The sequence below is a fragment of the Moschus berezovskii genome, chromosome 11 (assembly GCF_049115385.1).
Source record: "Moschus berezovskii isolate FMDL1 chromosome 11, NW_MosBer_1.0, whole genome shotgun sequence".
NCBI classification, from domain to species: domain Eukaryota; kingdom Metazoa; phylum Chordata; class Mammalia; order Artiodactyla; family Moschidae; genus Moschus; species Moschus berezovskii.
Window position 1 is genome coordinate 76,861,846 of NC_142470.1, and position 21,912 is coordinate 76,883,757.

Consider the following 21,912-nt stretch of genomic DNA (forward strand, 5'->3'; position numbering starts at 1 on the left):
TATAATGCACTTTATTAAACAGGGCACAGAGCACAATTTAACGCCTGCCTCTCCTGACTCAGCATCTTATTACTGACTGCTATTTCCCTTTCTGCTTTGTAGCTCAAAATCAAGAATGCTAGCAATGTTGAAACAGTTCAGGATTGCTAAGTCCTGTCAGCCATTGTCTTATGATGTCTCCTGTTGGGACTACTCTTCAGGATTTCAATTCTCAAAACCAGTCACTTCCAGAATGGAGCATGGGCTGAAATGTTAACCAAAGTGGGAACTTACAAAGAAAGGCTGCCATCATGAGACCAGCCTGAAAGACAAGGATTAAAAATACCTGCCCATTACTACCCCTTCTCCTGTCCAGCCCACCAGCCCTAAGAACAGTCAGTAATAAAGCAGACATCCTCACTCATTCACTGAACATAGCAGGGCTTACATGTCATATTTGGTAGGTGTTCATTGAGCATCTATTCAATGTGTGTCTGGTACTCTGCTAGATATGAGGGATTTTCATTGCTCTTCAGTCACCAAGTCGTGTCCTACTCTTCATGACCCCATGGACTGCAGCACGCCAGGGTTCCCTGTCCATCACCAACTTCCCTGTCCAACACCAACTTGCTCAAACTCAGGTCCATTGATTCAGTGATGCCATCCAGCCATCTCATCCTCTGCCATCCCCTTCTCCTCCTGCCTTCAATCTTTCCCAGCATCAGGGTCTTTTCCAATGAGGCAGTTCTTCACATCAGGTGGCCAAACTATTGGAGCTTCAGCTTCAGCATTAATTTTTCCAAAGAGTATTCAGGGTTGGTTTTCTTTAAGATTGACTGGTTTGATCTCCTTGCTTTCCAAGGGACTCGCAAGAGTCTTCTCCAGCACCAAAATCAGAAAGCATCAGTTCCTCATCACTCTGCCTCTTTACTGTCTAGCTCTCACATCCATACACGACAACTGGAAAGACCACAGCCTTGACTACACAGACCTTTGTCAGCAAAGTCATGTCTTTGCTTTTAAACACACTGTCTAGGTTTGTCATAACTTTCCTGCCAAGAAGCAATCGTCTTCCAGTTTCATGGCTGCAGTCACTATTCGCAGTAATTTTAGAGCCCAAGAAGAGGAAATCTACCTTTTACCCTTCCACCTTTACTCTTCTATTTGCCATGAAGTGATGGGACTGGATGCCATGATCTTTGCTTTTTTAATATTGAGTTTAAACCCGGCTTTTTCACTCCCTTCCTTTACTCTCATCAAGAGGCTCTCTAGTTCCTCTTTGCTTTCTACCATTAGAGTGGTATCATTCACATATCTGAGGTTGTTGATGTATCTCCCAGCAGTCTTGATGCCAGCTTGTAACTCATCCAAGCCGGCATTTTGCATGATGTGCTCTGAGTATAAATAAATAAACAGGGTGACAATAAATAGCTTGTCGTACTCCTTTTTAAATCCTGAGCCAGTCAGTTGTTCCATTTAGGGTTCTAACTGTTGCCTCTTGACTCACATACAGGTTTCTCAGGAGACAGGTAAGATGGCCTGGTATCCCCATCTCTTTAAGAGTTTCCCCCAGTTTGTTAGGATCCACACAAAGGCTTGAGCATAGTCAATGAAACAGAGGTAGATGTTTTTCTGAAATTCTCTTGCCTTCTCTGTGATCCAGCAAATGATGGCAATTTGATCTCTGGTTCCCCTGCCATTTCTAGACCCAGCTGGAACATTCGGAAGTTCTCGGTTTATGTAACGTAAAGTTTATCTTGGAGAATTTTTTAAATAACCTTACTAGCATGGGAGATGAGTACAACTGTCCAGTAGTTTGAACATTCTTTAGTACTGTACTTCTTGGGAATTGGGATGAGGATTGATCTTCCCCAGTCCTGGCCACTTCTGGGTTTTCCAAATTAACTGACAAATTGAGTGCAGCACTTTCACAGCGCTCTGCTGGAATTCCATCACCTCCACGAGCTTTATTGGCAGCAGTGATTCCTAAGGCCCACTTGACTTCACACTCCAGAATGTCTGGCTCTGAGTGAGAGACTACACCGTTGTAATTGTCCAGATCATTATTTTTTGTGCAGTTCTTCTGTGTATTCTTTCCATCTCTTCTTGATCTCTTCTGCTTCTATTAGGTCTTTGCCATTTCTGTCCTTTATTGTGCCCATCTTTGAATGGATGTGATGGATATAGAGACCCAAAAATAAACAATGCCATCCCCAAGTTATCTCATTCTGGTAGAGGGACAAAAGCTACTGCTCAGAATTATAATCTCTGCAGAAATTCACAGGAGGGCTTCCCTGATAGCTCAGTTGGTAAAGAATCTGCCTGCAATGCAGGGGACCCCGGTCCAATTCCTGGGTCAGGAAGATCCACTGGAGAAGGGATAGCCTACCCACTCCAGTATTATTGGACTTCTCTTGTGGCTCAGCTGGTAAAGAATCCACCCTCAATGCAGGAGATCTGGGTTCGTTCCCTTGGTTGGGAAGATCCCCTGGAGAAGGGAAAGGTTACCCACTCCAGTATTCTGGCCTGGAGAATTCCATGGACTGTATAGTCATAGGGTCGCAAAAGTCAGACACAACTGAGCAACTTTCACTTTCACTTTAGTAACAGAGAAGACACCCAATAAATCTTTGTCATGTGACACAGTGACTTAACAGATGAGGCAACAGTGTGAGGAGGTAAGCTCTCATCTCATGACCACATCTGTGTAATAACCATTCCATCCCCTTCCTACCTTCACTCCTTTCTCCTTCCAGACATTTAATAATGAATGAACACCTATTGTGTGCCATGTTTAAGGCTCTCAAGACTAATCTAATAAAATCACAGCTTTCAATAAGTAATTCTTCTGCTCAAAGAAACTCTAAACTCTTCCACCTGGCTTTCAAGGCTCAGAGATCAAATCCCATCCTGTGGTCCCTTAATTACTCAAAATATGGTTGCTCAGAATCACCCTTCTGAACACCCCTCACTGCTGTGCTTTGTGTTCTGGGCCTCTCTCCAAGCCTACCCTTAGCCAGTAGTCACACAAACCCACTTCCATGAAGATGTGAATAACTGATGATGCCTTGTTTTGCTATTCCCCCTGGGGATATTTGCATCCTAAGAGTGGAATATGTTTTTACAAAGGAATTAAAATCTAACATTAGATTTCCAGGCCACGTGGAAGGAACTGTCAGTGATTAGACTCTGTGTGTCTGTGTATTTATGTTAGTGGAACAGAGCAAACGTGGGAATATTTGCAGTTTAAGTCTCACTCCACGCTGAATAGTATCTACTATTTGTCCCTACTGATATAAATGTTTATAGATTTTTCTTAATCTGTGGAGGTACCAGAGAAACATTTTTCTGTCAGTCCAAAATAAGGAAGTCTTATGATAGTTTCCTTGTTTGATTGCCCTAGCAAGTGTCCAGTATGCTTGAAATAAACACTTCTACAAACACTTTTACTACCCAGGAACCATTTCTGCTAAAGAATTGGCTTTACCAAACTCTAAGGGACTCTGCATCTCTCTCCTACCAACCACTCTCTCCTTTCAACATCCACCAGCAGAAGATCTGGATCCTGAGATACTGACAAGATGCCACAGTCTTCCAGAAGTGGCGCCATCTACTGCAAATAACAGCAACTCACATATTTTGCAGCTGCGATGAGGAGTCTGTAATATAAGCTAGCTCCAGAACTCTGAACAGAGAGACAGGCACCAATGCTTCCCAAGCAGACCTCCCCACCCAACTCCTAGTCACTGAACCACACACAGGTCAACCCATTCAACACATTATTCTACTGATTCTTTAATCTGTGTCTATCTCCTTGTAAACTTTGCACAAGGATGTGGTTCCTTTGATACTCTTGGTTCTCCTGATACTCTTCCTTGGTTCCTTTGATACTCTCACTCACAAATAATTGCCTGCTGCAGAAGCACCGTTAAGCTGAGCTCCTTTTAAATCCAGATCTCCTCTGTCAGTTTCCCTTGCACACGTCTCCCTTTAGAATTACTCTCCTGTAAGACAACCAGTCCATTCTAAAGGAGATCAATCCTGGGTGTTCATTGGAAGGACTGATGCTAAAGCTGAAACTCCAATACTTTGGCCACCTCATGCGACGAGCTGACTCACTGGAAAAGACTCTGATGCTGGGAAGGATTGGGGGCAGGAAGAGAAGGGGACAACAGAGAATGAGATGGCTGGATGGCATCACCGACTCGATGGACATGAGTTTGAGTGAACTCCGGGAGTTGGTGATGGACAGGGAAGCCTGGCGTGCTGTGATTCATGGGGTCGCGGAGAGTCGGACACGACTGAGCGACTGAAGTGAACTGAAGACTTCCTTCAACTTCTCACTTTCTCGTAATGCTGAGGCATCTCTGCTAATCAGACAACTCTCTACTGAGTAGATTTCTTGAGCCCAGCCCTGTGCCAAATGCCAGGTAGAAAACGAAAGTATCTTAGTAATTCTTGTTCTCCAAGCATCTAAAATCTAGCTGAGGAGACAAAACAAATATACGTGAAAAGTTGAACAGTATGAAACAATAGAAGAGACAATACAAGGTACCAGACCTTTGTAAGTACAAGAGGTCAGAAGACATCACAGCTGGCTGGGGTGATCTATTTCCTTTCCGAGTCCTCCATCAGGGCCACTCCTTAACCTATCTTTGAACAAAGCCACAATTTTCTGGGTGCTTACTATGTAGAAGGCACTGCTGAGAATGCAAGGAGTCCTCTGCCCTACAAGAGAGAGAAAATGCAAATACAGAGAGCCAGCATACAAAGAAAAAGATGGAAAGTGAGAGAGGCAGAAAAGTATAGACCACACTGCTATTTGCATGCTTAATGGCTTTCAAGGAAAAACGCTTCTACAGCTGTTAAAAAAGATGAAGATGATGGGAGTCAACGTGAATCTGCTTGAGTTCTCTATTTCAACATAAAAGCTATCCTTAAACTCAGTGGTTTAAAGCAATTGTTCCATTTTGCCCACAGTTTTGTTTCAGAAGTTCGGGTAGCTTGTCTTGTCTCTGATCCACGTGATGTCAGCTCAGGAGGCTGGGTCTGGGGGTTGTGCTGCAGGTTGTCCTCTTCACTCAAGTATCTGGTGCTCCTTGGTACCTCTCTACACTCAGACACACACACGCACACACACACACACGCACGCACGGCATCTTATCCTCCAGACACTCTGTACCTGGCTTAGACTTTTTCCAACATGGCACTATCAGGGCATTCAGAGTTCTTTTTATTTTTTTTTTACATTTATTGTGTACTTTATTTCTATTATTATTATGTCAGCTCCACGTCACATCATCAGGCATTAGATCTGAGAGGCTAGGGACCCCTGCTTTATTTTAATCAACGTGGTAAAAAGAAAAGTCAGTTTTTGGATGTTATGGAGCTCCATATGCTTCTGGGCTGAAGCCCACTTTCCACAAACTGACCGTCAGCTCCATAGCGTGCCCTGTCCAGTCAAAGACAAGCATCCCGAGACTCACTGGGGGCATTCCATGGGAACGATGACCAGTAGTCTCTTCTGCCCACTGCAGAATCTTCTGTAATTTTTTCCAGCAGAAATTAAAATAAGAGAGGATCTCCCTGGAGTGCCTGGCAGATGGTAAGTGCTCAGTTCAGTTCAGTTGCTCAGTCGTGTCCGACTCTCCGCGACCCCATGAATCACAGCACGCCAGGCCTCCCTGTCCATCACCAACTCCCGGAGTTCACTCAAACTCATGTCCACAGAGTTGGTGATGCCATCCAGCCATCTCGTTCTCGGTCATCCCCTTCTCCTCCCGCCCCCAACCTTTCCCAGCATCAGAGTCTTTTCCAAGTGAGTCAACTCGTCGCATGAGGTGGCCAAAGTATTGCAGTTTCAGCTTTAGCATCAGTCCCTCCAATGAACATCCAGGATTGATCTCCTTTAGAATGGACTGGTTGGATCTCCTTGCAGTATAAGGGACTCTCAAGAGTCTTCTCCAACACCACAGTTCAAAAGCATCGATTCTTCGGCGATCAGCCTTCTTCACAGTCCAACTCTCACATCCATACATGACCACGGGAAAAACCATTGCCTTGACTAGACGGACCTTGGTTGGCAAAGTAATGTCTCTGCTTTTCAATATACTATCAAGGTTGGTCATAACTTTCCTTCCAAGGAGTAAGCGTCTTTTAATTTCATGGCTGCAATCAGCATCTGCAGTGATTTTGAAGCCCAAAAAAACAAAGTCTGACACTGTTTCCACTGTTTTTCCATCTATTTCCCATGAAGTGATGGGACCAGATGCCATGATCTTTGTTTTCTGAATGTTGAGCTTCAAACCAACCTTTTCACTCTCCTCTTTCACTTTCATCAAGAGGCTTTTGAGTTCCTCTTCACTTTCTGCCATAAGGGTAGTGTCATCTGCATATCTGAGGTTATTCATATTTCTCCCAGCAATCTTGATTCCAGCTTGTGCTTCTTCCAGCCCAGCGTTCCTCATGATGTACTCTGCATATAAGTTAAATAAGCAAGGTGACAATATACAACCTTGACGTACACCTTTTCCTATTTGGAACCAGTCTGTTGTTCCATGTCCAGTTCTGACTGTTGCTTCCTGACCTGCATACAGGTTTCTCAAGAGGCAGGTCAGGTGGTCTGGGATTCCCATCTCTTTCAGAATGTTCCACAGTTTATTGTGATCCACACAGTCAAAGGCTTTGGCATAGTCAATGAAGCAGAAATAGATGTTTTTCTGAAACTCTCTTGCTTTCTCCATGATCCAGCGGATGTTGGCAATTTGATCTCTGGTGCCTCTGCCTTTTCTAAAAGTGCTCAGTAAACACTATTTATCACCATATCTTTGCTATTTTTTTGCCCAAGTTCTGGGCAGAGGAACAGCTGGTGGTTGATGTGAGGAACCCGGACCAAAGTCCCAACCACCATTTTTTCCTTTCCTTTGGAAATAGATCAAGCCACCAACGTTCATCTCTCACAGATCAGTGCTTTTTATGTTAGGAAATCTTTTCTCTGATGTGCACACAAAAATTACTTTTTTTAAATATAAATTTATTTATTTAAATTGGAGGCTAATTTCTTTACAATATTGTATTGGTTTTGCCATACATTGACATGAATCTGCCCTGGGTGTACATGTGTTCCCCACCCTGAACCTCCCTCCCACCTCCCTCCCCATCCCATCCCTCTGGGTCATCCCAGTGCACCAGCCCCGAGCATCCTGCATGATGCATCGAACCTGGACTGGCGATTCGTTTCACATATGATAATATACATGTTTCAGTGCCATTCTCCCAAATCATCCCACCCTCACCCTCTCCCACAGAGTCCAAAAGACTGTTCTATACATCTATGGCTCTTTTGCTGTCTCGCATACAGGGTTATCATTATCATCTTTCTAAATTCCATATATATGTGTTAATATACTGTATTCGTGTTTTTCTTTCTGGCTTACTTCACTCTGTATAAAAGGCTCCAGTTTCATCTACTTCATTAGAACTGATTCAAATGTATTCTTTTAAATTGCTGAGTAATACTCCATTGTGTATATGTACCACAGCTTTCTTATCCATTCATCTGCTGATGGACATCTAGGTTGCTTCCATGTCCTGGCTATTATAAACAGTGCTGCAAAGAACACTGGGGTACACGTGTCTCTTTCAATTCTGGTTTTCTCGGTGTGTATGCCCAGAAGTGGGATTGCTGGGTCGTATGGCAGTTCTATTTCCAGTTTTTTAAGGAATCTCCACACTGTTCTCCATAGTGGCTGTACTAGCTTGCATTCCCACCAACAGTGTAAGAGGGTTCCCTTTTCTCCACACCCTCTCCAGCATTTATTGCATGTAGACTTTGGATAGCAGCCATTCCGACTGCTGTGAAATGGTACCTCATTGTGGTTTTGATTTGCATTTCTCTGATAATGAGTGATGTTGAGCATCTTTTTATGTGTTTGTTAGCCATCTGTATGTCTTCTTTGGAGAACTGTCTGTTTAGTTCTTTGGCCCATTTTTTGATTGGGTCGTTTATTTTTCTGGGATTGAGCTGCAGGAGTTGCTTGTATATTCTTGAGATTAATTCTTTGTCAGTTGCTTCATTTGCTATTATTTTCTCCCATTCTGAATGCTGTCTTTTCACCTTGCTTATAGTTTCCTCTGTTGTGCAGAACATTCAGAGTTTTTGCATGGCAGCTTAGGGCTCTGTAAGATTTAGAAGCTATCAGTGCTCTTAGAAGCAAGGTCCAGAACTGGCAGAGTAACACTTTCATTATACTCTACTGTAGTCTAAAGACATCATGGGGATTCAAGGGAAGGGCAAATAGACCCTCTGTGGAAGAGCATGAAGAAATTACAGTCATCTTTAATCAACTTACAGAGTCAATGAGAAAATATGATGGCATTGCTTGCAATATAAAAATGTATTTGGGGAAATCGTCATTAATGTGGTTTTTGTATATTCGAAAATTAAGAGATGAAGGCATAACTAAGAAAAAGAGTCTTCTGTTTTATATCATTTGATTTTAGAAATATTAAAAATGTTAATGGTAAATAATAAATAATCCCCCTGGTTTAACTTATTCCTGAAGGACTTTATTTATGACTTGATCTCAGTCCCCGTAGGAAGCCTTGAAGTGTTTTAGACAAAACAGGCAATCTTTGCTCCTTTCCATATTTGAGGGAAATAACAAGACCCATGTACCAGGCAAAATAAAAATGTGGTCCCAGGGACCATAATTTGAGTGTCAATAGCAGAACTGGTCAGAGGACCAATTTCCTGAAGAGAGAAACTGGAGAGAATTTTCTTTAGGGCAGAAAAGAAAGTTGAGAATCTCTACAGCAATAGCAAGGCTAAGTGTTGAACAGGCCAGGACAGCTGGATCTTTCAGCCTCAGAGAGTGAAGGCTCACCACAGGGACAAAGGTTCATGGATCAGACTCTTAATTCCAGGGACCCCCAGCTCCACCGAATTAGAATACACAGGCAAGAACTAGAAAAGAGACCTTGGAACACCAAGAACGTTGATCCTGTGGTGATAGCACTGAATGCTGTGAGAAGCAGTTAAATTCCAGATGTATGTGGAAGGTAGAGCCAAATTATTTTACTGAGGGTGGGAACACAGGCTATGAGAGAAAGAAGAGTCAAGGGTGACTTCCAAGTTTTTGCACGAACAACAGGAAAGGCTGCAAGTAGAGAAGGTTTGGGGTAAGATCGGGAGCTCAGTGTTTAATATCTAAAGCTTCATCTGCCTCTTAGACATCCAAATAGAGATAATAAGGAAATAGTTAGTGATGGAATGAGCAAGCAAAAATCAGCAAGCACTCTGAAGTATTTGAACGATAGCATTGACAAATTTGATCTGTTGGGTATCTAACAAGGAGGGGAACTAAGTAAAATACACAGAGGTATGACATCAAGATAATTATTAACTCTGAAAACATAAATTTCCCTTAGTATCAAGCAGGGAATTAGCAGTCCAGGGATTAGCAATGGTAGATAATTGCTACTAATCCTAGACTGGAAGTGAGGATGTGATCTAATTGAAGCACAGAACTGGGATGACTGGTAGCTGCTGGATCCACCACAAATGAAGTGGCGTGATGAAGCTGCAGTCACAGAGGAGCCGCTGCCTGAGGCAGAGGAGGGATGAGAAATGCCCCCGCTTGTCAATGCTATCGTTCAAATACTTCAGAGTGCTTGCTGATTTTTGCTTGCTCGTTCCATCACTATTTCCTTATTATCTCCATTTGGATGTCTAATAGGCAGATGAAGCTTTAGATATTAAACACTGAGCTCCCGATCTTAAACAAGAGTCTCCCTCCTCCCTCATGTAAAAACAGGTCTACTATGATGGCTATTTTGACTGCTAACAGAGCAGAAAAATTTAGACTCATAGTAATCAGGTATGTTTGCCTCTTCTCCTTATAGAGATATTTCAAGAACCAGGATCCATTCCCTGCCAGGCTATGGCTTAGAAAATCTTAAGAAGCTGCGGGCCAAGTCAACTTACCGCTTAAAAAAGCTTCCCAGTCTGGAAAAATTTGTCACACTCGTGGAGGCCAGCCTCACCTACCCCAGCCACTGCTGTGCCTTTGCAAACTGGAGGCGGCAAACGTGAGTGAGTCTTCTCTGTCCAGCCCTTGAGCCCTGTGTAGGTATTTCTCCAATGAAGTACTTGGTCCACAACTTCCGCATCCAAGATGAAATCGCTTAGGCAAGTTCTAGATCAAAGCCTTAGTGTTTTTTTTTTAAATGGGTTCACAGGAGAGAGCGACCCACATGGCAGGCTACCTACCAAATATTAAATGCTGCTGCTGCTGCTAAGTCGCTTCAGTCATGTCCGACTCTGTGCAACCCCACAGACAGCAGCCCACCAGACTTCTCTGTCCCTGGGATTCTCCAGGCAAGAACAATGGAGTGGGTTGCCATTTCCTTCTCTTATGCATGCATGCATGCTAAGTCACTTCAGTCGTGTCCAACTCTGTGCGACCCTATGGACAGCAGCCCAACAGGCTCCTCTGTCCATGGGATTCTCTAGGCAAGAATACTGGAGTGGGTTGCCATTTCCTCCTTCACCACGCTAAACCTCCCTAACTCATCTTTGGAGCTTAGCACCTCACACGAAGAACAAAGATTATGACGTCTGTTCACTTTGGCTTTCAAGGCTGGTCAGGTCCCAGGAATCCCAGGTTAAAGAGGGTAATCGTAATAAAGCCAAGTCCTAGTGGGTAACTGGCTAAAAAGTTGAGGTTATGGAAAGGGAGTACTTTGAAGTTTACATGTTCCAGATATTTAAAGGATCCACCAGGTGGATCCCAGGTGCTTCCCAGGTGGTTTGGTGGTTTAAAAAAATCCACCTGCCAAGTAGCAGAAGCAGATTCAATCCCTGGGTCAGGAAGATCCCCGGAGAAAGAAATGGCAATCCACTCCAGTATTCTTGCACAGGAAATCCTATGGCAGGCTACAGTCCATGGGGTTGCAAAAGAGCAGGACACAACTTAGTGACTAAACAACAACAATCGGAGATTTAATGTATTGGGGATCAGGAATTCTCCAAGTTTCTGCCTCTCCTGAGCTCACTGACACAAACCATACCACGCAGTTGCACTCAGTCAGCTGATGGCTGCCACTCTTGCACAGTAGCCCAGCATGAACACAGCTTCCATGATACTGTTTTACTGCTTAACGTAGCCACTTCTGTTATTCAACCTTAACATGCAGACGTATCCCCTACTCTAAAGCAAAATAAAACAAAATAACCAAACAATACACACCCTAAAATGTTTTCAAAGTATTGAAGAGGTAGCAGTCCACACTCAGACCCAAGTAAAGGGTCTGCAGAAAAGGAGCTGCTCTTTAGAATTAGCACACATCATTAGGGAACTCCCCAGCATCAGACACTCCCCGCAAGTTTGCTCAAGAGCTAGGGAATTTCTTCTTAACAACTAGAATTTTTAAGAGCTTGGGCTGAAGCAGAAGGCCTGCCTCTTTTATATTCCAGTCAGGTCAGGAAAGATACCAATTTCACTGCCAATATCCTGGAACTAAATACCCCCCAGGAGAAATCTCAGAGGATGTTAAGACCCCTGAAGGAACTGCACATCACGTGCTGTCAGTACCCAACACCATAGGAATATATTCTCTTACTCAGTTGCCCAGACTCCTCTGGTCTCACCACTCCCTAGTAGTGTAGATGTAGCCTCAGGGATCACCCGACTGGAAATCTCCAGGTCTGTCTTACATTGTACCATGGCTTGAAGGGTTTCCTTGTCCCTCTGGACCACTGGGCTCTCACCCTCTCTGCTGCTGCTGCTAAGTCGCTTCAGTCGTGTCTGACTCTGTGCGACCCCATAGACGGCAGCCCACCAGGCTCCCACGTCCCTGGGGTTCTCCAGGCAAGAACACTGGAGTGGGTTGCCATTTCCTTCTCCAATGCATAAGTGAAAAGTGAAAGTGAAGTCGCTTAGTCGTATCCGACTCTTAGCAACCCCATGGATTGCAGACTACCAGGCTCCTCCATCCATGGGATTTTCCAGGCAAGAGTACTGGATTGGGGTGCCATTGCCTTCTCCCTCACCCTCTCCAGGTTCCTATTTACATTATATCAGGGCTTCTCATGTGTGGCAAAGGAGAGGTCCACAGCTCTTCAAAGAAGACATTCCAAGACAGAGGACAGAAATCACAATCATGTTTGGTCTTTCTGTTAAGCAAATCACAAACCCACAACAATATGGCTATGCTATTCAGAAGATAATAAACACAGGATTTGTGTTTTAATTGTGTCACTTCATGGTAAACCATAGTAGGTGTAGCGTGGTTAGGTAATGAAATTTGAGTTTAAAGTTGCATGATGAAACTGCCCCTCCAATCTTCACTTGGAAATAATGCCCGAAGTGTAAATCTTAGGCCCTGTGACTGTGAGATTTTGGCTAATGGCCCTTCTGAACTCTCACAGAAAAATCTTATTATCCACTCCCCTCCCTCATTTGTCATTGAACCGGTTATGTTCTTGTCATAGTTCTATATTCAGCTAATATTGTTATTTTGTCCTTGTTTTGTTATTTCTTGTATTCAGGTGCTTTCTTTCCAGCTAGAGTTTAAACTGATGCACTGTGGCATATTCATTAAGTACCCACATAGGGCATGACCTAAATGTGAACTCAGTACCTAACCACCATCCTCTGTCTTCATATTGCTGATACCTGCCTAGTACTCACTGCCAGGCATATTAAAACTTTGCACCTTTATCTCATTTAAGTTTCACAAAAGTAACAGCACTATTCTTTTCTCACAAAGGCAGAAACTGAGGCTCTGATACTATAAACAACTTGACCGACACCAGTCGAACAAACTCTCTGGTCTGTCTTCAAAGCTCAGACTCTCGGCCACTCTGCCATGCACTTCCCAAGTTACTGTTCATTGATTTCTTGGGGTCCAGGAGTACCACTTTTTAACTCCACCCCAATCTGAATTGCCAATTTCTTATAATACTTAGGATTTGCTGAGGTATTGCAGAGGCAAGACTTTATTTCCCTGACTTCCATTTTTCTTTCTAGTCTTCTCCCATAGACATACATTGTTTACCATTTCCCCACTCATGTCATTAGGTCACTTCTGTTTCAGGAAAGGAAAGCATCAATACTTAACAAATACCAGTAGCAGTATCAACAATAAGCATCATCACAGCAGTCAACATAAGCCCAAGGAAGTGAAGGCTGTGTCTAGATGGTTAGTCAGATCCATTCCAGTGAACCGAATCACAGTCTGCAAGTGCCAGGTTACTTCCTTCCTGTTTTTAGAACTGGGCTGCCGCCAATCCAATGACTGGAAAAACACAGAGTGATTCTCTTGTTCCCTCTTTGCCCGTCTCTGTGCTTGCCTTACTTTTTTTGCAAGATCTCTGGCTAAACCAAAAGATTTTGTGCACATTTTCAATTCCATGTATGTTATTAACTGTTTAACATCCTTAGTGTCAAATATGACTGATGTAAGTAAGAAGCTCTGTCAGTCTCTAAAACAAAACAAAACAAAATGACACAGTCTCCGGGGGCGGGGGAAAGAGAGTCTGTTGGCCCAAGGGAAAAATGACTTCCTAGCAATTCAGTTGGCTTTCTGGAAGGGAGAGAAGGGAGGAATGGGTTCTCACTAACAGCCCCTTCTCCTAGAGGGTCATGGAGCCCTTGTCCACTGCAGGCTTGACCAGCCCCCGTCATTCAGTACCTAATGGAATCTTTACCTCTTCCACTCCCCATCCACTCTCTCCTTCGTATGGTCGGGGGTGAGGGGGCAGTCTTTGAAGAGTTTTAACACTCACCTCCCCACTCACTTCTGAGATTTTGTTAAGGCTTGAGGAAAATGCAGTCACTCAACATTGCTGTGAGCTTGTCCCTCAGGGAGGGAGGAAATGAATAGTGTGTGTGTATATGTTTCCATTCAAAAGAAGACCCAGTGTGAAACATCCCCATTCCTTAAGACTTTGCTTCAAAACTATTCAGAACTACTACCCCCATCTCTACATGCACTATCCACTTGTCTGGATAGAATATTTGTCATCTGGCTTTCATTCAAATCCCTTCTGGAAGTGCCTATATTCTGTTGGCAAGGCCTCTTGTACGTTGGGGTTCAAAGGGGGGAAACTAAGACAGAAAAAGTGAACCGGAGAAGATCCAGCTCCCTAGGGCATGAGTAACAATCCCTCACAACCTGCATTCTCAGGTTGAGATCCTTTAGGGATCTCACTAGCAAACTGCTAAAATGGGAGAGCCAGGCTTATCTTGCAGACAATGCCTGAGGCCTACTGTGGCCCTTGAGGAGTGAAATAATAAAGAAGAATACACCCCTCAGTAACATTTCAGGCAAGTTAGCAGACCTCCTAGTAGCACAAGTACCAAAGAGCCAGGGTCAGAGTTGGCTGGGAACAAACCAAAGACTCTGATCTTCCAATCTATGCAGACAAACTCCCACTTGAGTTAGAGGACAGTCCAGAGCTTCTAGGACTGGAGTTAAGTGTAGAGAAAATGGAATGTATACTACTCAGGCATATGAAGGGAGGGCTGAATAGAGATGGGGAAGGGAGAGGATGGAGTTGATAGCAAGTCTGTAAATTATCTGCACTTAACAGTAAGGCTTAGCTAGTCCCAGGCGCCTTCCTCCCCACATTCAGGTTGTGGCCAGATGGTTTCCCAAGTGGGCCATCCAACTCTAGGAATATATACACGAGTTGTTCTGTTCATTTACAGTAAGAAGCATTAACCCTTGAGCTTAGTCTCAAGGGCAGACAAACTGTTAGAAGAAAAAAAAAATCTCAGGAAGAAATCCCATTCTGTGTAAAGACAGTGATATATTTGCCATTCTGGATTCAACATGTTGACTCTGTTCCTTTTTGTATTTTTCTAGCTCTGACCTTCATCCAGTTTGCAACAAATCTATTTTAAGGCAAGAAGTCGATGACATGACTCAGGCTAGGGGTCAGAGAGTCTCTTTGGCAGAAGATGATGAGCCCAGCTATGCCAAAGGATTTGACTTGGTGTACAGTGAATTTGACTATGACTTATGCAACGAAGTAGTTGATGTGACTTGCTCACCTGAGCCAGACGCATTTAATCCATGTGAAGATATCATGGGGGATGATATTCTCAGAGTCTTGATATGGTTTATTAGCATCCTGGCCATCACTGGGAACATTCTAGTGCTGGTGATCCTGATCACCAGCCAGTATAAGCTCACAGTCCCCCGGTTCCTCATGTGCAATCTGGCCTTTGCTGATCTATGCATTGGAATCTACCTGCTGCTCATAGCCTCAGTTGATGTCCACACCAAAAGCCAGTACCACAACTACGCCATTGACTGGCAAACTGGAGCAGGCTGTGATGCTGCCGGCTTTTTCACCGTCTTTGCCAGTGAGCTCTCGGTCTACACTCTGACCGCCATCACGCTGGAAAGATGGCATACCATCACCCATGCCATGCAGCTCGAATGCAAAGTGCAGCTCCGCCATGCTGCCAGCGTCATGCTGGTGGGCTGGATCTTTGCTTTTGCAGTTGCCCTGTTTCCCATCTTTGGCATCAGCAGCTACATGAAGGTGAGCATCTGCCTGCCCATGGACATTGACAGCCCCCTGTCGCAGCTCTACGTTATGTCCCTCCTTGTGCTCAATGTCCTGGCCTTTGTGGTCATCTGTGGCTGCTACGCTCACATCTACCTCACGGTGAGGAACCCCAACATCACATCCTCTTCTAGTGACACCAAGATCGCCAAGCGCATGGCCATGCTCATCTTCACTGACTTCCTCTGCATGGCGCCCATCTCCTTCTTTGCCATCTCTGCCTCCCTCAAGGTGCCCCTCATCACTGTGTCCAAGTCAAAGATCCTCCTGGTCCTGTTCTACCCCATCAACTCCTGTGCCAACCCCTTCCTCTATGCCATCTTCACCAAGAACTTCCGCAGGGATTTCTTCATTCTGCTGAGCAAGTTTGGCTGCTATGAATTGCAAGCCCAGACCTATAGGTCAGAAACCTCATCCACTGCCCACAACTTTCATCCAAGGAATGGCCACTGCCCCCCAGCTCCCAGGGTTACCAATGGTTCCAATTACACACTTATCCCCCTAAGACATTTGGCCAAGAACTAAAACACAATATGCAAATGTTTCTGAGTGTTGAATGACAATTAAGTCTTGCCTTTGAAGAATATGCCATGGTATAGCTGACAGAGCACTTCCACGTACTTCATCTAATTTAATCTCCCTGGCACATCCATAAGGTAAATTGGTCAGAAACTATTACCTCCACCTGGATTCATTAGGAAACTGAAGACTTCATAACAACATTACTAATTAAAATAATGAAGTACTACATCACATTTGTTCTATCCTTTATAGAGTTCAAAGTGCTCTTGCTCAGATCATCTCAACTGATCCCTATAAAAGTCCAATTAAACAGGCAGAACAGGAATTATGCTTGGAGTTTTATAGATGAGGAACCCAAAACTCAAAGGGTTAAGTGACTTGTTCAAAATTGCTTGACTTATAAGAAGCAGAGCCAGAATTAAATGTTCTGACTTCCAGAGAACTTGCAAGAGAGGTAGGGCAATATTTATTCACTCACGCATTCCCTCAATGAATATTTACTGACTATTTATGTGATGCTTTGAAATATGTCAGTCTGAGTAGGCTGAACTACATTTCCCAGAATTCTGTTTCTTAAATACTTCCCATGAAGGTCGGCCACATGAAAGATTTTCAGGAAAACAGGAGGGTGGAAGGGAAGCTGCAGCCGTTTTGTCACTCACACATCTGTTGACTCAGCTCACTGCTGTGAGTCTGCAATGGGTCCACCATACCCTGGAACCTTCCTCGGATTCTCTGCCTCTTAAGTCAAGTATATGTGTTTAGCTCCATGTTGAAGAACCGCCACCTTCAGCAGAACACTTTTATCACCAAGGTCAGAAGCAACAAGAACAGAAATAGATTTCAGTTTGACCTTGTGGAGTCTGTCTTGTGCTTATGGCTTCAAGCATGCTTGTGATCTTCCCTTTATGACTGCCTGCCCTATAGACTAGCATCAGATGGCGAGACAACATCCTTGCATAGCCCACTTTACCAACCTCCACAACTGTGTAAGTCAATTCCCTGTAACAAATCCCTGCCATATATATACACACACATGACTGCTTCTGCTTCTTCAGTCCAATCCTGACTGAAGTACACAACCCATATGGCGTGCCTATGGATTACACTGTTAAGAACACAGCAGCTTTGGAATTGGAGCTGAGAGTTCATTCTTACTCCACGATAAGGCAGGACGTCTCCCTATCTCAGTGTCTTCCTCTGCAATGGGAGTTGGTTATAGTATCTAACTATCGGGCTGATTATAGCAATTAGGAAAGAAAATAGGTTTAAGGTACCTATTGTTATAACAGGCTTGATAACAAGGATAACAAGTTTACTTCTCTCCTCCTAGATCAATGCCTGAACTAGCACCTAGTTCTCCTGACCGTGATCTAGAACTCATTCCATCACATATTATTCCTGATAGATAACTACACTTCCCCTACCGACTTTCACAAATGACCCCATTTAGATGTTCTGATCATCAGTTCAGTTCAGTCGCTCAGTCGTGTCTGACTTTTTGCAAACCCACGGGCTGCAGCACACTAGGCCTCCCTATTCATCACCAACTCCCAGAGCCTACTCAAACTCATGTCCATTGCATCGGTGATGCCATCCAGCCATCTCATCCTGTCATCCCCTTCTCCTCCTGCCTTCAATCTTTCCCAGCATCAGGGTCTTTTCCGATGAGTCAGTTCTTCATATCAGGTGGCCAAAGTACTGGAGTTTCAGCTTCAGCATCAGTCCTTCCAATGAATATTCAGGACTGATCTCCTTTAGGATGGACTGGTTGGATCTCCTTGCAGTCCAAGGGACTCTCAAGAGTCTTCTCCAACACCACAGTTGAAAAGCATCAATTCTTCGGTGCTCAGCTTTCTTTATACTCCAACTCTCACACCCATACATGACTACTGGAAAAACCATAGCTTTGACTAGACAGACCTCATGCTGCTGCTGACAGACCTCATAAATAACCACAAATCCCCACAACCAGCCCACAAAAATCCAAGTCTCCTCTGAGAGTATCCTTATTCCATGTCAAAGCCAATCCTTCCTTCTCTTGGCCCATGGCAAACATTTCAAAAGTTGGTCCCAAGTGAATTAACAAGAGCTGAAGAAAAACCAACCATCTCTGCAGATGTGACCTGGCACCCCCTGATCTGTTATGAACATTGAGTGAAAAATGGAATAAGTATCCACAGAAATAGTCTAGAACTGAGCTGGTCAGTACAGTAGCCATTAGCCACAAGTAGCTATTGAGCGTTTGAAATCCTGGGTGTTCATTGGAAGGACTGATGCTAAAGCTAAAACTCCAATACTTTGGTCACCTCATGCGACGAGTTGACTCACTGGAAAAGACTCTGATGCTGGGAAAGGTTGGGGGCGGGAGGAGAAGGGGACGACCGAGAATGAGATGGCTGGATGGCATCACTGACTCGGTGGACATGAGTTTGAGTGAACTCCGGGAGTTGGTGATGGACAGGGAGGGCTGGTGTGCTGTGATTCATGGGGTCGCGGAGAGTCGGACACGACTGAGCAACTGAACTGAACTGAACCTGAACTTAGGCATGCTATGAGTAAAAGACACAATGGATTTCAAATATTTAGTGAAAAGAAATAAAAATTACAATCTCTCAATTTTTTTCATGATTACATCTTGGAACAAGTATTATTTTGGACATACTGAGAAAAATACACTTAAAAATTAATCTCACCTATTGCTTTTTACATTTGTTAATGTGGCTGCTAGAATATTTAAAATTACCTAAGTGAATCATGTTTGTGGCTCATGTTATATTTCTATTGGAGAGCATGGCTCTAGAGTTATACGAAAATAAAGTATTTTCATTTAGTATTTCCCCCCCTAGGTCTCCACTGCTGCAGTGTTGGGCTCTTCTAACTCCACCTGCAATCATTTTTCTTCGTTGTTTGTGGCCAGAGGGAATGTATTTCTGAATTTGGACTAAAAAGCAGGTAGCATCTAAATTAAAAATAGGATGCAGTATTAATTATTTCACAACATAGCTGTTGATGACACAATGGTTTAACAGATAGTGGTTCTGAGAGTCAAGAATATATTCAAAGATAAACATACCCCAAGAGAACCTCAGAAGGCTTTCATTCCGTTACTCTGTCATACACCTCCTGGTGAGAGATAAGACTTTCCTCAAACCAGCAAACAAATTTATAGGCAACTACATTAAGCATTCTGAAACCCTTTAGACAAATCCTAAGGGGAAAACACTTTCTCTATTTCTTGTATTTGAATTAAAAAAACTGGAATCCAGTGCATCAGTTACTGTCCCTCCTAAACAGTGATTATAAAGGTAACACCTCTAGTCTGCATCTTCCAGAATGGTGCTTCAGGATACATGGTGACCCAGGGAAAGGGGGGAAGGGGGAAGAAGGGATGGCAAAGGGGGAGGAGGAAGGAAAAGGAACAGAAAAAGAAACACAGCAAAAGAAATGTCAAAGCCCAAGCTGCTCTTTTTCTAAAACTTCTATTCATAATCCTGAATACCATAAAGAGGGCCAGTGTCTCCCAGGGATTTCTTAAAGTACCCATGTCTCCAGAGGTGATATTCAAAATACTAACAACTGGTACAGCCCAGGGACTGATCTCAGAATGAACCCTGGTGGTGAGCAATCAATTGGGCCATCCTAATACAAACTGGGTGAACGCCAGCCCTGCATGCGTAGCTCCCAGCCCCATAACTTGAACCCAGACCTGTTCCCATATACCCTTCCTCAAGCTTTAATCTACCATAACCTCCTTCAGTCCAATCCTGGCCAGCCTCTCTTATCACCTTCCTCCTCAACCCTCTTTTCCTTCAGATCCTCCTTCACTGAATCCTAAGAAGCTGACAGATAATATAGGATCCTCCTTGGAGGGGTCAGAACAAAGAGACCAAATGAGTAAATCCAGAAGCTCTTAGGGAACACAGTGAAATGATGAGCTGGCTTTACAGATTAATAAACAATTTTTATCTTGTCACACACAGAAGCAATAATGCAAAGAGGACTGATGGCACCAGAAAATGTATTTCACCACAAGTCTCCACTCATTAAATACAAAATACCCTTCAGACCTCGTTTCTGGAAAGAATACACAGAGGGAGGGATAAAACAAGAGGAAAGACCCCTCTCGTGCTTGCATCAGCAAAATATAACAGATCTTACCAGATGTGATACTCTGCCTTATTTAGGCCAGCATCATTTAGCACCCATTAGAAAGCAGAAAAAATCAGAAACTGATTTTTTTTAATTCTGGTGTGAGAGCTGCAAACTTTGGGTTTGTGAAGAATTTCATTTTAATAGGAAAATTTATAGAAACAAGCAGAGAATGAAGTTTCTGATTCTGGATAATAATACAAATAGAGACAGAAGACAGCAGTAGAGAAAGAGGACAAATATACAGAAAACTTTATCTGTTTAATGTATGACACTAAAGAAACTAAAAGTCATCACAAAATAAAGCCCAACCATGAGGTCATGCTTGCTTGTTCTCATCAAAGTGCTTTCTTTCAGCTGCAGGTAGCAGAAACTCCAAGTAAAAAATGCCTTAAATATGAAGGCCAATTATATAAGATGCTCTAAACTTGGGTGAGCAGCTCAGTGGTCTCAAGGACACAGGACCTTTCTGTGTCTTTGCCCCACCATACTTGGAGTGTTCCACCATGCCTTCCTCATGGGAGCAAGGCTGCTGCAGCAGTTCCAATACCACAGGTAGGCAGGAATAAACCCAGAAACAAAGAAGAGAGGTCTTTCCTCCATGCATCGCATTTTCAAGGGGAGAAAATTTCCCCCCAAAGACCCTCAGCAAATGTTCCTTCCTACCCATTATGGAAGATTACTGTCCTGCTGTAAAGGAGGTGGGAAAATGAAGCTCTGCCACATTCAGCCTCTAGATTGGAAGGATGGCTCTCCCAGTCACAGAGGCAGAGGGGGAGCTGCAGTGGGAGGGACACTGGCAATCTCATCCTCACCCTGAGTCGATTCAAATCCTCTCCCATGGGATGCAGACCGTGAGGCTCAAGGTCAGGACACACATGGCGCCTTACAACTCACATCCTGTGTCCTCACCCCTCCCCTGTTTCTCCCTCCACCTCGTCCAGCTCCTCTCCCCAAGTTAGTCTCTTCTACTTTTCCCTGGAACAAACTTTAGAAGTTTCTTAGATCTGAAAGCAACTGCTACAGTCAGACATTGCCCAAGAAAAGGAAAAGGAGAAAGAGAGTAGGGAAAAAAAGAGAAAAGAAACAAAAGAAACACACTTGGATCAGAAGAACGGAGATGTGAAGAGGAGGAGAAAGAGGACAGGGCAGGACATGCTAAACAAAGGAGTTAAACTGCGGAGAGGAGCCAGGCCTGGACTCTAGAACTTGCCCATCTCAGGCTTAAAACACTTTCAACTCATTGCAAAGACTTCAACTCAAAACACTGAATGACCTCAGTCTCAGATCACAGTAGAAAGGTCCACCATTCATACCATGATGTTTAGACTTCCCAGGGCTTCATGTACCGTGATCTGCATTCCCAAGATCCAGTTTAAAGGATGAGTAATGGGAAGATATTTCTGAAGGTCTTCAAAGCCTCTTCACTTCAGATGTCAATATAAAGACAGCTCAGTCCTTTCCAGAAGCCCAGGCCTTCTCTCCAATAGCATCACCCACAGCCCCTGAGTGTTCTGTTCTGGGATAGGAAAGTCTCAAAAATGCACTAAATCCCAAAGTTTTTAAGAGTGTCATCTATGTGCTTTTGCTTCCTTTTCTTCCGTTTACTTTACAACACAGGATTCCTTGAATTTTGATGTCTTCTTTAGAAACAAAGAGAGAATATCATAAAAGTCATC

The 21,912-nt window shown here is 43.7% G+C and overlaps 1 protein-coding gene across 5 annotated transcripts in view; it reads left to right on the plus strand.

The window, feature by feature from the left end:
- The window catches only part of FSHR (follicle stimulating hormone receptor), a 211,102-nt gene extending 195,018 nt beyond the window's left edge, over positions 1-16,084 (plus strand). For 4 of the 5 annotated variants that reach the window (XM_088841745.1, XM_088841747.1, XM_088841746.1 and 1 more), the window contains 2 exons: positions 9,883-10,068; positions 14,851-16,084. In XM_088841745.1, coding sequence (XP_088697871.1) covers positions 9,883-10,068; positions 14,851-16,084 — 1,420 coding nt within the window. The remainder of the gene's footprint in view (positions 1-9,882; positions 10,069-14,850) is intronic. The other variant, XM_088841749.1, reaches the window with a different exon arrangement.
- The last annotated feature ends 5,828 nt before the right edge of the window (positions 16,085-21,912 follow it).